The sequence below is a fragment of the Trichechus manatus genome, unplaced genomic scaffold, assembly GCF_000243295.1.
Source record: "Trichechus manatus latirostris isolate Lorelei unplaced genomic scaffold, TriManLat1.0 scaffold00153, whole genome shotgun sequence".
NCBI classification, from domain to species: Eukaryota; Metazoa; Chordata; class Mammalia; order Sirenia; family Trichechidae; genus Trichechus; species Trichechus manatus.
Window position 1 is genome coordinate 5,939,133 of NW_004444089.1, and position 13,145 is coordinate 5,952,277.

The 13,145-nt window shown below is 35.9% G+C and overlaps 1 protein-coding gene across 1 annotated transcript in view; it reads left to right on the top strand.

The window, feature by feature from the left end:
• The window catches only part of NBEA (neurobeachin), a 685,423-nt gene that overhangs the window by 17,204 nt on the left and 655,074 nt on the right, over positions 1 to 13,145 (top strand). The window contains exons 6-7 of the mRNA XM_023740363.1: positions 4,532 to 4,651; positions 7,062 to 7,208. Coding sequence (XP_023596131.1) covers positions 4,532 to 4,651; positions 7,062 to 7,208 — 267 coding nt within the window. The remainder of the gene's footprint in view (positions 1 to 4,531; positions 4,652 to 7,061; positions 7,209 to 13,145) is intronic.

A 13,145-nucleotide genomic window follows, 5' to 3' on the forward strand; every position in this document is an offset into this window, starting at 1 on the left:
GTATGAGGGTGAGGATTTACAACATGTAATTTTTTTTACATTCGATTCAATCCATGATAGGTTTGAGTTTATTTTTTTGCTTTGTTTCTTTCTTTTTTTTTTTTTTGTTGCTTGTTTTCTTATGATCATCCCATGTGTGTTTTCCCAGATACTGAAGAAAATATTAGTTTGGGTGATATTTTCAAAGATATTTTTGTATTTTATATGATTCTAATAAAAATCTTTGCTTTCTGTGTAAGGAGTAGTAGTAGTTATTCCTATTAAAGGATATCACTGTAACAATCATTTATTAATACATTCTTGGAAAATAATTTAAAAAGGAATGATTTTAAGTAAATTTGTGCATTAGAATAGGGGTCCTTACTTTTGCTACAAATCTTAATTATTTTTATATAAATTCCATTGCCTCTCCTTTAAAAATTCTGATTCATTAGGTTTAAGATGGAACCCTCACAGAGCTTGCCAAATGTGTCAAATTATTGTTAATCTTAATGGGAACAGGTTACAAGTACAAATTCTTGGAATTATAATTTTCCTGCTAGAAATACGTGTTTTTAACAAATGATGTAGGTGATTCTTCTTATGACCAAGTTTAGCAAACAGACTTAAAGAGTACGAATAAGAAAAAAATCAGAAGTTGAACACAAAATGAAGTTATCATTAACCAAGAAGAAGCAATTTAACACATATACTCTCATTTTTTTCTATTTTTGCACTATTTGCTTTTGAAAAACACATTTCCATTTGTACCAGCTCTCCTTACGTACAGTGATTCTAAGGGGAACTGGTACGAGCATGGTCAGGGAATGAGGTGGATTTTAGAAAACCTCCCCTAAAGATTTTAATAAGCCTTGAAAATTCTAACTATTTGATTTTACTTTTTTGTTATTCAAGGTAAATTCATTCTCTTGGGTTTTTTTTTTTTTTTTTTTAATAAAATGTCCAGGAAGTGCCCTGAGTTGTATTGACTTTGCTAATAAGAGCTCCACTGCCTTTGTAATAGAAATCTTCATGTTAAAACTTTGCTTTCCCCTCTGCACCACTTACTGGCTGTTTGATGTGCAAGTGGATGTAACCATTAGCATATTACCTAACTTAGTAAGTGCTCAATACATGTTAGCTCCTATTGATATTTGTATAAATACCATGTTATATTTTCTTACCTTTAATTTCTTTCCTTATCCTCATGGTGTAATATTTACCTTGCGAATTCTTAATATGGATCTTTTCTCTTGTTCCTGGTGATATCCATCTTTTATAAATGGATTTTGACATGCATGGTATCTGTATGGATACATAGTGTCCAGATTTACTGTCATTTACTTTAGTTAAAGAATATCAGGTAAAAAGTTGAGTTATTCTGAAATACTGAAAACCTCACTGTTGTCCATTATCTCAGAGTACGTACAGTACCAAGGGAGGAGAACAGAGATGGTAATTTTAGGTGCATAAGTACTATGACCTTAACTGAGATCAACTGATTCGTTTATTCAGTCATTCAGTTTTATCCTATGATAGTGTTACGACCAGATGCAAACTCTTGTTTTTTGTTTGTTTGTAACCCCAAACTTGATCATCTTCTTGCATTGTTAATTAAGTTATTAATTTAATGGTGCCACTGCACCTCGGTGTGAAAAACTGGAAACCATCTTTTCTATATCCACACTTTCAATCAATTGTGTTAATTATGCCTCTCAAATTAGCCCCCAGCACCCCTTTATTTAAATTACCATTGCCTCTGTCTTAATTGAGGCTCTTCTCGTTTCTTACCAGAAACTTTGCAGTGGTTAAGGTTATCTTTATCTGGACTTACCTAACTCTCACCCTTTTCCACACTGCTGCCAGTAATTTTTCTAAACTATAAAGATGATCATTTCACTTTGCTGCTCAAAATTATTGAGTGATACCACAGTATCCAAAAAATAAAGGCCAAATTCCTGAAGGTGTCCTACAGGTGTCTTTTCAGCCTGGCTCTTGCCTTCTCCCACTAAACCTAAACACTGCGAGAAGTTTTGTCAAGCCCTTGTGCTTTATCAGTTTGTAGCATATTCAGATTCCTCTGGTTGGAGTATTTCTCTCCCCTCTCGCTTTACTCAGTAATTCCTGTCATTCTCCAAGCCTAACCTTCAGTTTCATTTTAGTCTTCTAGTAACTTCTTCTCTGATAGCCTTATTTCTCCATTTGCCTTTCCTTTTCCCAAGGCCCTCAGGTTGTCATTACCACTTTCTGCTCTCATCATCTGTGTTTTAAATATTTTCCATTGTTTTATAATTGTTTACATGTTTGTTTCTTTTTGTTGTCTTTCTTTATATGCCCACAATATGGGAGCTATTTAGCATGAAGTAGGCTTTCAGTAAATGTTTTTTGAATGAATGAATGACGTTGCAGAATTAATAATGTTAATTTTAGCAGAGAAAAATCTCATTATGAGGAAATATTAGACAGAAAAATAGAAATTTAGTTAATGGTGTCTCATTTATGGATGTCAAATACGTTTCAAGAACTGTTGTCCGTAGTTTTCATATGTAACTATTACCTCCAATATTCACCATTGTCCCACAAAGTAGACATTATTACTGTCCCTTATTAGAGCTGGAAGTAGGTTCAGAGATGCTAAATGAGTTGCTGAAAATCGTTGAGCCCATAAACTGGGAATCCAGTTCAGCTCTGTATGAATTTAAAGTTCATCCTGTTCAATACCCTCAGTTATCTGGTACATAGTAGTAAGAACTCAGTAAATACCTGTTGAGTGAGTGCTTTTCTATTTTAGGTATGTCAGTAAGTATCATACATCTAATATTACTTCCCTTAAAACTGTCTTTGGGCAGGAAGTCTTTGTCTATTTAGTTCCTAAAAATTTTACTCCAAAATGTTGAAGATTATATATTCAATGTTATCTGTAATGTATTCTGGTTCAGTATTTTCAAACTCAGTGAAGGTAGTATATGTAAATTGTAATTCTTATACATGTAAACTTCTTTACGATTTTTCCTAAGTTTATTTGAAGTTCAGTTTTTCTGGCTTCTTGGTAATTCGTAGATTTAAAAACATGAGCTTTTAATTGTCTGTTTAAAGATTTCCCTCTTTCTTCTGGCTTAGTCAGGGCTAACACATTTGTTGCTTTTTGATCAAGTGAAAGACTCAGTTTATAATAAATCACAGTGAAAGATTACCTTGAATGAAACAACTTACTAGAGATATGTGTTTTAGGCATTTGACTTATTGGACCTGACCTGGACCTTGTAACTGAGGCACACTGTTGTTGTCTACTGTGGTCGTCCATCAATTGCTCAGCGCACTGAGTTTATTTTTTAAATCAAAATAAATGAAATCGAATTTTGGTTAAGGTATTTGAGACACCTTAAAATAACAAGTATTTTAGTGGCTCACAGTTACTGTTGTACCTCGATATTTCTCTAAATATATATGAAATGATTGAATAGTGCTTTTAAGTAATCTGGAGAACAAAGTTTGCATTTCATATTTTTGTGTTTGGGGAGGAACTAGTCTTGATTTTCTTTCTTAATGGCTGAGGGCATACTTGTTCAAATACCGATGGATCACTTGTATTTTTCTACGTTGTAGTGTTCTTTGGTTTAGGCCAAAACTCCAAAGAGGCTAAGGATTAGGTGCATAAATTGTTACAGAACATAAACCATCTCATTTCAAAATAGACACTTGAAATGCTTGTTGTTGACAGTAACCGAAACCAGACCTACTGCTGTCCAATCAACTGGGACTCATAGTGACCCTACAGGACAGAGCCCATAGGGTGTCCCAGGCTGTAATCTTTATGGAAGCAGACTGCCACATGTTTCTCCCAGAGAGTGGCCGCTGAGTTCGAACCGCCGACTTTTTGGTTGGCGGCTGAGCACTTTAACCCCTGCGCCACCAGCGCTACTTCTTGTTGATAATAGCAATTATAAAATAGCAACTCAATATGAATTCATTCATCTTAATGAATATTGACACATTATTAAGTTAAAATATATAATTATTCTTAGATTCAATAAATTTAAGATGTGGGATTGAAACCACTTAAACCTTATTTAAAATGCTTAAATGTTATTCTGTTGAGAGCTCATTCTCGACCACGCAGTCCAAATTGGAATCCTAGGTTATTCTTTCTCCGTTTATACTCTTCTTTTTTCACACACTAATTATCATGGTTTGTAATTGTATCTTTGTCAGGAGAGCCGAGCATCCATCTGTCTGGTCATCCCTGGATATTTGCAGTGTCTGGGACAATGAAAATATTATTGAAGGAATAAACACAAATATCATTGTATTTCTAGAGTTTTGAGTGTTGATGTAGCAGAAGGAGTGTCAGTCTAGGGGTCAGGGGTTCTAGCTCTGTCTCCATCACAAAGGTGCTCTCTGCCGGTTCTTTCATCTGTAAAATGAGAAATGGGAGGAAGAACTTTAGGAAATGAAAGTAGATGATCATGTATAGAGTGTTATGAATGCTGTGAAACGTTTTAGACAGTGGTAACTAAGCATTACCTACTCATCTAACATTTTCTCATTGAAGTGGTACATGATCAGCATTGTTCACATTTATAATCGATGGCGGAACAGTGAGATTCGGTGCTATGTCAACGGACAGCTGGTCTCCTATGGGGATATGGCGTGGCATGTTAACACAAATGATGTAAGTTGTTTGTTTTTTTTTTAAAATAAATTTGTGTTTTAGTGTATTTGAGGGAATGTTCTATCACTACTTATTACATGAATTAAATAACAAAATCGTTTTATAGAAACTTAGGAGTTTTACTTTGAAAGTTTGTTTTCTTTTAGTAAGTGAATTTTTTTAATTGTACTTTAGGTGAAAGTTTCCAGAACGAACTAGCTTCTAATTAAACAATTAGTTACACATATTGTTTTGTGACATTGGTTGCCAACCCCACGACATGTCAACACTCTCCCTTCTCCACCTTGGGTTCCCTATCACCAGCTTTCCGGTCCCCTCCTACCTTCTAGTCCTTGCTCCTGGGCTGGTGTGCCCCTTTAGTCTCATTTTGTTTTATGAGCCTATATAATCTTTGGCTGAAGATTGAACCTCAGGAGTGACTTCATTACTGAGTTAGTAAGTGAATTTTTAAGCCTTAAATATAGTACAGTAAAATTACTAAAGTGCATGGCTAGAGATACAAAAACGGTAGAATTACACAGCCAAATTATTAAGTATTTTAGGTCAGAAAACATTAAGTCAGCATTCTATTCTTTCCAGAATCTCTAGCATTAAAAAATGTTTCTTACTCCTTATTTGCATGTGTAGGGAAGACCTTAAACAGAATGAATGAGGGTAGTATGTAGTCGTGATGTGTAGTGAAGGAAGGAGGCTAGGTTGTCCAGAGATGATGTTACTGAGAAGAGTTGAGGAAGAAAGACATGAGGGTATTTGGGGAAATACCCCATTCAGTGGGAACAGTGAATGCAAAGGCTTTGAGGCAGAACTGAAAAGTTCGAGGTATGCCATTTTGTAGGAGTAGAGAGAGAGGAAGGGACAGAATCTTGGTGATAGATGAGGTTATGCAGGTAGTAGGGGGTGAAACTTTGTAGAGGCTCATATGCAAACATAAGGGCTGGGCTTCCCCATCTTACCCAGCATAAAGGTCCTTTTCAGGAGGGTTTTGAGGAGACAAGTGAGGTGATCTTGGTTCATAATTTAAAAACATTTATCTGTCTTCAGTATAGAGAACATTCTGAAGAGAAGCAATGGCAGAAGCAGGGAAATCAGTTAAATGACTACTGCATTAATAACAAAGAGAGGATGTTAAATTGGACTAGTATGGTAGCAGTGGAGGAGGTGACCCAATTGGATGCTGGAGCAGATACCTAGGGTTAAAACCTTAAGAGGTCTTACTGTTTCCCTGTCTTGGGACACTCCTTGGTCTCTATCCTGGCCTATTTGTTAAAAAGCAAAGATGACACTTTGAGGGCTAAGGTTCCCCCAACCCAAGCCATGATATTTTCAGTCGCTTCATATGCATATGAAAGCTGGACAGTGAATAAGGAAGATCGAAGAAAAATTGATGCCTTTGAATTATGATGTTGGTGAAGAATACTGAAATGTACCACGGACTGCCAGAAGAACGAACAAGTCTGTCTTGGAAGAAATACAGCCAGAGTGCTCCTTGGAAGTGAGGATGGTGAAACTTTGTCTCATGTATTTTGGACATGTTGTCAGGAGGGACCAATCCCTGGAGAAGGAGATCATGCTTGGTCAAGTAGAGGGTCAGCGAAAAAGAGGAAGACCCTCAACAAGATGGATTGACACAGTGGCTGTAACAATGGACTCAAGCATAACAACGATTGTGAGGATGGCACAGGACCGGGCAGTGTTTCGTTCTGTTGCACATGGGGTCGCTATGAGTTGGAACTGACAAGCTGATACATAGCATAATTTTTAAAAAGGGACTTAGATTTTTAAATTATTTGCAGTAAATACTTATTTCCAAGAAATGGACAGGCTTGGACAATAACACATATATACACATGCTTTATACAGTCAGATCTTGAGTTACTGTACTTTCAATTAAAGCCTGGGTATTTAATGAGGAGTTTCTGTCATTGTACTCATTCACAAATTTTTTGTTACTTTATTGAGGCATCAGAGGGACTCTACACATGTATAATGTCTTCCTTATTAGTAGTATGGCATGGACTAGCCTGTGCGGAAGGGGAAGGAAACTGGGCAGTGACTGCTTCCCCTGGTCTGAGTGGGATGGAGAAAGCGGAGGCAGCACCGTGCCTTCTGGTTTAGGCAGCCGACTATGGCGGTGGTTGTTTATTTGGTTCCACATAAATGCTCACTTATACAACAGAAGGAACTTAATTCCTTTGTGTCCTTGACTTAGTGTGGAGAAATAGAGGAATATATCCATAATGGAGAAATAAGATATAGTTTTAAAAAATTAGGCCCTATGTGTTTATGGTTAAATTTTGGAATAAGTCATTCCTTAATTTTGATGTACCATGACAATGAAGCCATGTATCCTTAAAAATTTTGTCATTACAAAATAATATATCTGCTTTTTTTTATGACTTTTTACAAACAGAGCTATGACAAGTGCTTTCTGGGATCTTCAGAGACTGCTGATGCCAACAGGGTGTTCTGTGGTCAGCTTGGTGCCGTGTATGTGTTCAGTGAAGCACTCAACCCAGCACAGATATTTGCCGTTCATCAGTTAGGACCTGGATATAAGGTAGAAACAACTGTCTCATTATAAATTCTATAGAAAGCTTTAGAAGTGAAATGTGATGCAATATAATATTTAGTAAAAGTCTTCCATCAATGTGGTTTAGAATGCATTTCTGTTTCTTGGAGCTCAGTTAAGTTTTTTACTATATGTTTGGTTTTGTTTCAAAGGTGCTTTTTCTCTTTTTAATTGTTTTTCCTTCATGAAATTTTAATTTTTCTTCTTCCAAATATTTTCTGATGTTGGAGGGTATGCATTTTAACTATAGGGCAGAGTAGAACTGCCCCATAGGGTTTCCAAGAAGCGGCTGGTGGATTCAAAGTGCCGACCTTTTGATTCACAGCCAAGCTGTTAACCACTGCACCACCAGGGCACCTCTGAAATAGTAAATCTTATAAAACTACATTGCTTAATGTGGTTTTTGAAATCTCAAATTTTAAAGTATATGCATTATCTAGTAAACATATGAAATGACTTGTTATTGCTCAAATTAGAGGTCACTTGGAAAGAATAGTTAAAGATTTAGAAGGAAAATAGCATGAAATATTTATGTGTGGCTGAAACTATTCAACTTTAGATTCTATCTTTGTCCTTTGGAATAGGACAAGTGGCTGCAGTAATGAGCATCTTAATTTTGCAAAACCAATTATTTAATTATTCTTCTCTTTTTTCAGCTTTCAAAATGAAGACTTGACTGTATTTTGCTTTTAAAAGTGTCATATTTAGGCAGGATATAGCTTTCATACATGTGAAGTAGTTTCTAATGTGTAGTACACTTGAATATATTTGCTTTTTTTTATGACTTTTTATGAACAGAGCTATGACAAGTGCTCTGTCATATATAAGAGTGTCATTTAAATTATGTTGGGAATTGTGACATCAAACTATTTGGGCCCACAATAGCAGTATACACTGTAAATTGTAAATCAAAATATTTATAGTTCTGAAGGAATACCTGTCTTCCATTGAATGCTGTTATTTTTTTAAACTTAGTGTTTAAAGAGTCAATAGGAAAATTGACTTATGGAAAAGGATTAATAGATATTAAAAATATTCCTTCTTTTGCCTTTGTGTTTTTGCATTAATATTTCTGTTTTTATTTTTATGTTCTATATTGGACATGTAGGAGACAGTCTGAATTTACTGTCAGTAAGATATCTTTCTTGTCTCAGTAATTTTAATCACCATCATAATATTGATTGACAGATAGTGCTTGCATTGTTATGTCAAGGTGGCAACACGTGCTACCATCTTTTGTCCATAACATTTTATTTGTTTTACGAGCTCTAGAAATGACTTGTGTTTCCAGAGTCACTTTTCTTTATTGATCTTTTTGTTGGTTTCAGTCTTGGTTCTGCCTTGTGTTGGCTTTGCGTGAGAATGTTTCCATAATTCAGATTTTTGGATTAATGTTCAGCCTTCCCTTTTCTCCTCCTTTGCCTTGTTCCATATATTTGATGTGGCTTTCTTCAAGCACTAATAAAACGATAGTAAATAGACTGAGAATCATACCAGTGAACTGTATAAATAAAGGTAGAAAATCAAGAAAACACATACATGCAAATCATAAAATCCAACATGGTGACTATAGTGAATTTCAAAATTGATGGAACTTTCTGGCAACAGAAAGGAAAAAGTGCTGAGTATAAGCATTTATGTATTTCTCCCATTCGGAAAGGAGCGAGGATGTCCTTATTAGCTTTGCAAACTCAGTAATTTGTCATATGGCTCTTTCTTATCACATATTTTTATTTCAACAAAGACAAATGAGTACTAGCCCTTATATCACATTTTTCTATTCGTAAGTACTCAAGTGATAACAGAGTGTATCTCTAGTGTCCTAATCTAGACAGTAGAGTACGTCAAAGTCAGAACTTCAGGAAGAAAAAAAAAAAAAAATTCTTAATTTAGCCATTACGTGAAAAAGGATTGAGTTCTGAATGTTCCCAGCCTATGGCAAATGGAGGTTGACTGTAAATCTATGGTTACATACGTGTTATGTGTTTTCTTCATTTATTGATACTAGAAATACACTTGCTATCATGACAGGCACTTACAAACATCTTTGACCTTAAAAATTTTTCTCTAGAAATTCAGAGAATGAAGGGAAGAAGGAAAGAATGCAAATGAAGATAAGTTTGTGTTATGACAGAAATAAAGCTGAGGTGGCTCACACATTATGGTCTCAGTGTTCTTGGTGAGGTAGGAGGCAAGGTCACTTCCTGTGAGTGAAGGGGTATCAGGTAGAGGGCTGCAGTGGAGTTTTTGAGGTATGTAGGATATAATAATTAGCTGACATATGACTTAAATTACAAATAAAAGGAAGCTTCAATTATTAAGTGCTATGGGATAACACAGTATATTTCTTGTCGCAAGTTATATGGAACTTCCTGTAATTTTAGTGGTCAGATGTTATTCTTTCTGATTCTGCCCTTAATGTAGATAGGATGTCAATATCTGGGCCCTGAAGTAAACAAAGTAAATGAATTCCCCTGAAAATAATGTCATCAATGTATACTATGTATACTATGGAACAGATGACTTGGTACTACAGTGCTAGGTAATTTTCACTTTTTGGAATTTGAGCAGTGTAGCTTGTCAGTGAATATTCTGTACTTGGTTATTTTCTGCAGACAGTAAATGAGAGAGAAGTCCTTTATCAGTTAAATAAATCATTGGGTTGGGAGGTGATTTTTTTAAAATTGAGAAAATCTCACTGTAACTTTGTCTAGTATGATAAAATTTAATGTTAGTTAGGTTTATCATACCACCTCTATGTGACTTGGGGTTATTGAAGGGCTACAAGATTATGAAATCTTATATATAAGGTGGTCTTTTTTTGTGTGTCATGCATAAACTCATTTAGTTTATTGTGAGGCAGTCATGGCAAGGCACACAAGACTTCACACCATTCATTTTGAACCAGAGAATCAAAATTAACAGTTACAATTTTAGTTCACTGATTAGAATCCATATCTTTAAACTTCAAGTTTTTACCTTTAACAGGAGGTCTCGGGAGGAAGGCTTAACCATAGCTCAGACTCAGCAGAGGTCCCTCATAGGTAAGGTCCAAGGTCAGTGGCAGTGCACAGAGGCTCATCAGACCCTCAGTGTTTGCCTCTGCCTTCTCTCAATGAGTGAGCAGAAGTTTAGGGTTCGTGTGTGAATTTGTCTCTTTGACTCCACACGACAAGAGCCAGTATGAGGTCAAATATAGCATGTTATGTCTTTTCTCCAGGGTTAGAGAGTAGCTGAGTGTTGTGTCTTTTTTTCAAGACTAGTATACAGAGATTAATTATGTTATGTCTTCTTTTAACACAACATATCAGGTCAAAGCCAACTTAACTTAAAAGTTGTTTACTGCATTCTTCACATACTTCTATGTTTCTATGTCTAAATTCAGAAATTTTCTAAATAACTTTCTTATGACTTACAGGTTTCTAATGACTTAAACAGTTAATGTTAGAGAACCTTACAAAGGTAAACATATTTCTGAGTTCATAATATGAGTGCTTGTACATATGTATTTTTTAAATCATATTTTATTGTATTTTAGATGAAAGTTTACATAGCACATTAGGTTCCCATTTAACAATTTTTATACAAATTGTTCCATGACATTGGTTACATTTTCCCAATGTGTCAACCTTCTCATTGTTTCCATACTATCTGTTCTGTTTCCCTGCCCCTCCTTACCTCTTCATCATTCCTTTCGGGTGAATGTTGACTGTTTAGTCTCATATAGTTGATTATTAAAGGAGCACAGTACTCATGGGAGATATTGTTTATTTTATAAGATTTTATAAGCCAATCTATTATTTGCCTGAAAGGTGAATTCCAGGAGTGGCTTCAGTTCCAAGTTTAAGGGGTATCTTAGGGCAATAGTCTCAGGGGGTCCTCTGGTATCTATCAGTCCAGTAAGTTTGGCCTTTTTGAAGAACTTGAGTTTTGGTCTACATTTTTCTCCCATTCTATCTGGGACCTTCTATTGTGTCCCTGGTCAGAATGGTCAGTACTGATAGCTGGGCACCATCTAGTTCTTCTGGTCTCAGGCTAGATGAGGACATGGTTTGTGTGGGCTATTAGTCCTGTGGACTAGTTTCTTCTTTGAGTCCTTGATTTCTTTCATTCTCTTTTGCTTCAGACAAGTAACTACTGATAGTTGTATCTTAGGTGGCCGCTCATAAGCTTTTAAGACCCCAGATGCTACTCACCAAAATAGTATGTAGAATATTTTTATAATCTACGTTATGCCAGTTGACCGGGATGTCTCATGAGACTGTAGTCCTAAGCCTTTTAACCCAGTAAACCACTCCCACAAGGTGTTTGGATGTGTCTAGTAAGTCTCCGTAACTGTGCCTCCTATGTGCTTATGTGGATATATATGCAACACACAGAAACGTGTATACATATGCCTACAGATGTACCTATACCTGCATGTGCATGCACTCACATATGCCTTCCTATACACATATATGCATATATATCTACCTATGTAACTACACACATATTTTTTGGTTGTTATTACTGTTGTTGCAAAATCGTATATGTTATAACATTTACCTAAATTGTTCCCTTTTCTTGTGTACTTCTTAGTGTCTTCATTTACCTTGGTCAGGATGTGCAGACGTCACCTATGTTGGGTATTTCCTGTCCCATCGCCAAAAATAACAAGGGTCTACTATCTAGAAAATGATTCCTCCTCCCCCTCCTTGCCCCTCTGTTCCCTGGTAACCAACAAAGAATGTTGCTTTCTGTGGGTACATGTATTCTTGTCTTTTTACAAAAGTGAGACCATATAAGACGGTCTTCAGATATAAGCTGATAAAACAAATTTGAACAAAGTTCTGAAATTTTCTAATTGTAATTGGTCATTTCCTAGCTGTCACATGATTTCATATGATCTAATGTGTCAAATAAGTCTCCATTGCTACATACGTCAGTGTTTAGCTTTTTTGTGCTCTGTCTTGTACTCATGAAAAATATAGCATAATGATTTTTATAACTGATAAGAGAAAATGTTCAAAATAATCACCAAAATTAAAAAAAAAGAATACTTTGTAGGGTTTTCAAAACCTGTATGGATGCAGTGCTGGAAGTGCTCACTCATCTCTGCCAAGAAATTTAGAAGACAGCTACCTGGCCAACTGACTGGAAGAGATCCATATTTATGCCTATTCCCAAGAAAGGTGATCCAACTGAATGCAGAAATTATTGAACATCATTAATATCACAGACAAGTAAAATTTTACTGAAGATCATTCAAAAGTGGCTGCAGCACTGTATCGACAGGGAAGTGCCGGAAATTCAAGCCAGATTCAGAAGAGAACGTGGAACCAGGGATATCATTGCTGATGTTAGATGGATCCTGGATGAAAGCAAAGAATACCAGAAAGATGTTTACCTGTGTTTTATTGACTATGCAAAGGCATTCGACTGTGTGGATCATAACAAATTATATATAACATTGTGGAGAATGGGAATTCCAGAACACTTAATTGTGCTCATGAGGAACCTGTACATAAATCAAGAGGCAGTCATTTGAACAGAAAAAGGAGATACTGCATGGTTTAAAGTCAGGAAAGGTGTGCGTCAGAGTAGTATCCTTTCACCATGCTTAATCTGTATGCTGAGCAAATAATTTGAGAAGCTAGACTATAAAGAACAGGGCGTCAAGATTGGAAGAAGACTGATTAACAACCTGCATTATGCAGATGACACAATCTTGCTTGCCAAAAGTTAAGAGGACTTGAAGCACTTACTGATGAAGATCAAAGACTACAGCCTTCGGTACGGATTACACCTCAACGTAAAGAAAACAAAAATCCTCGCAACGAGACCAATAAACAACATCAGGATAAATGGAGAAAAGATTGAAGTTGTCAAGGATTTCATTTTACTTGGATCCACACTCAATGCCCATGAAAGCAGCAGTCAAGAAAT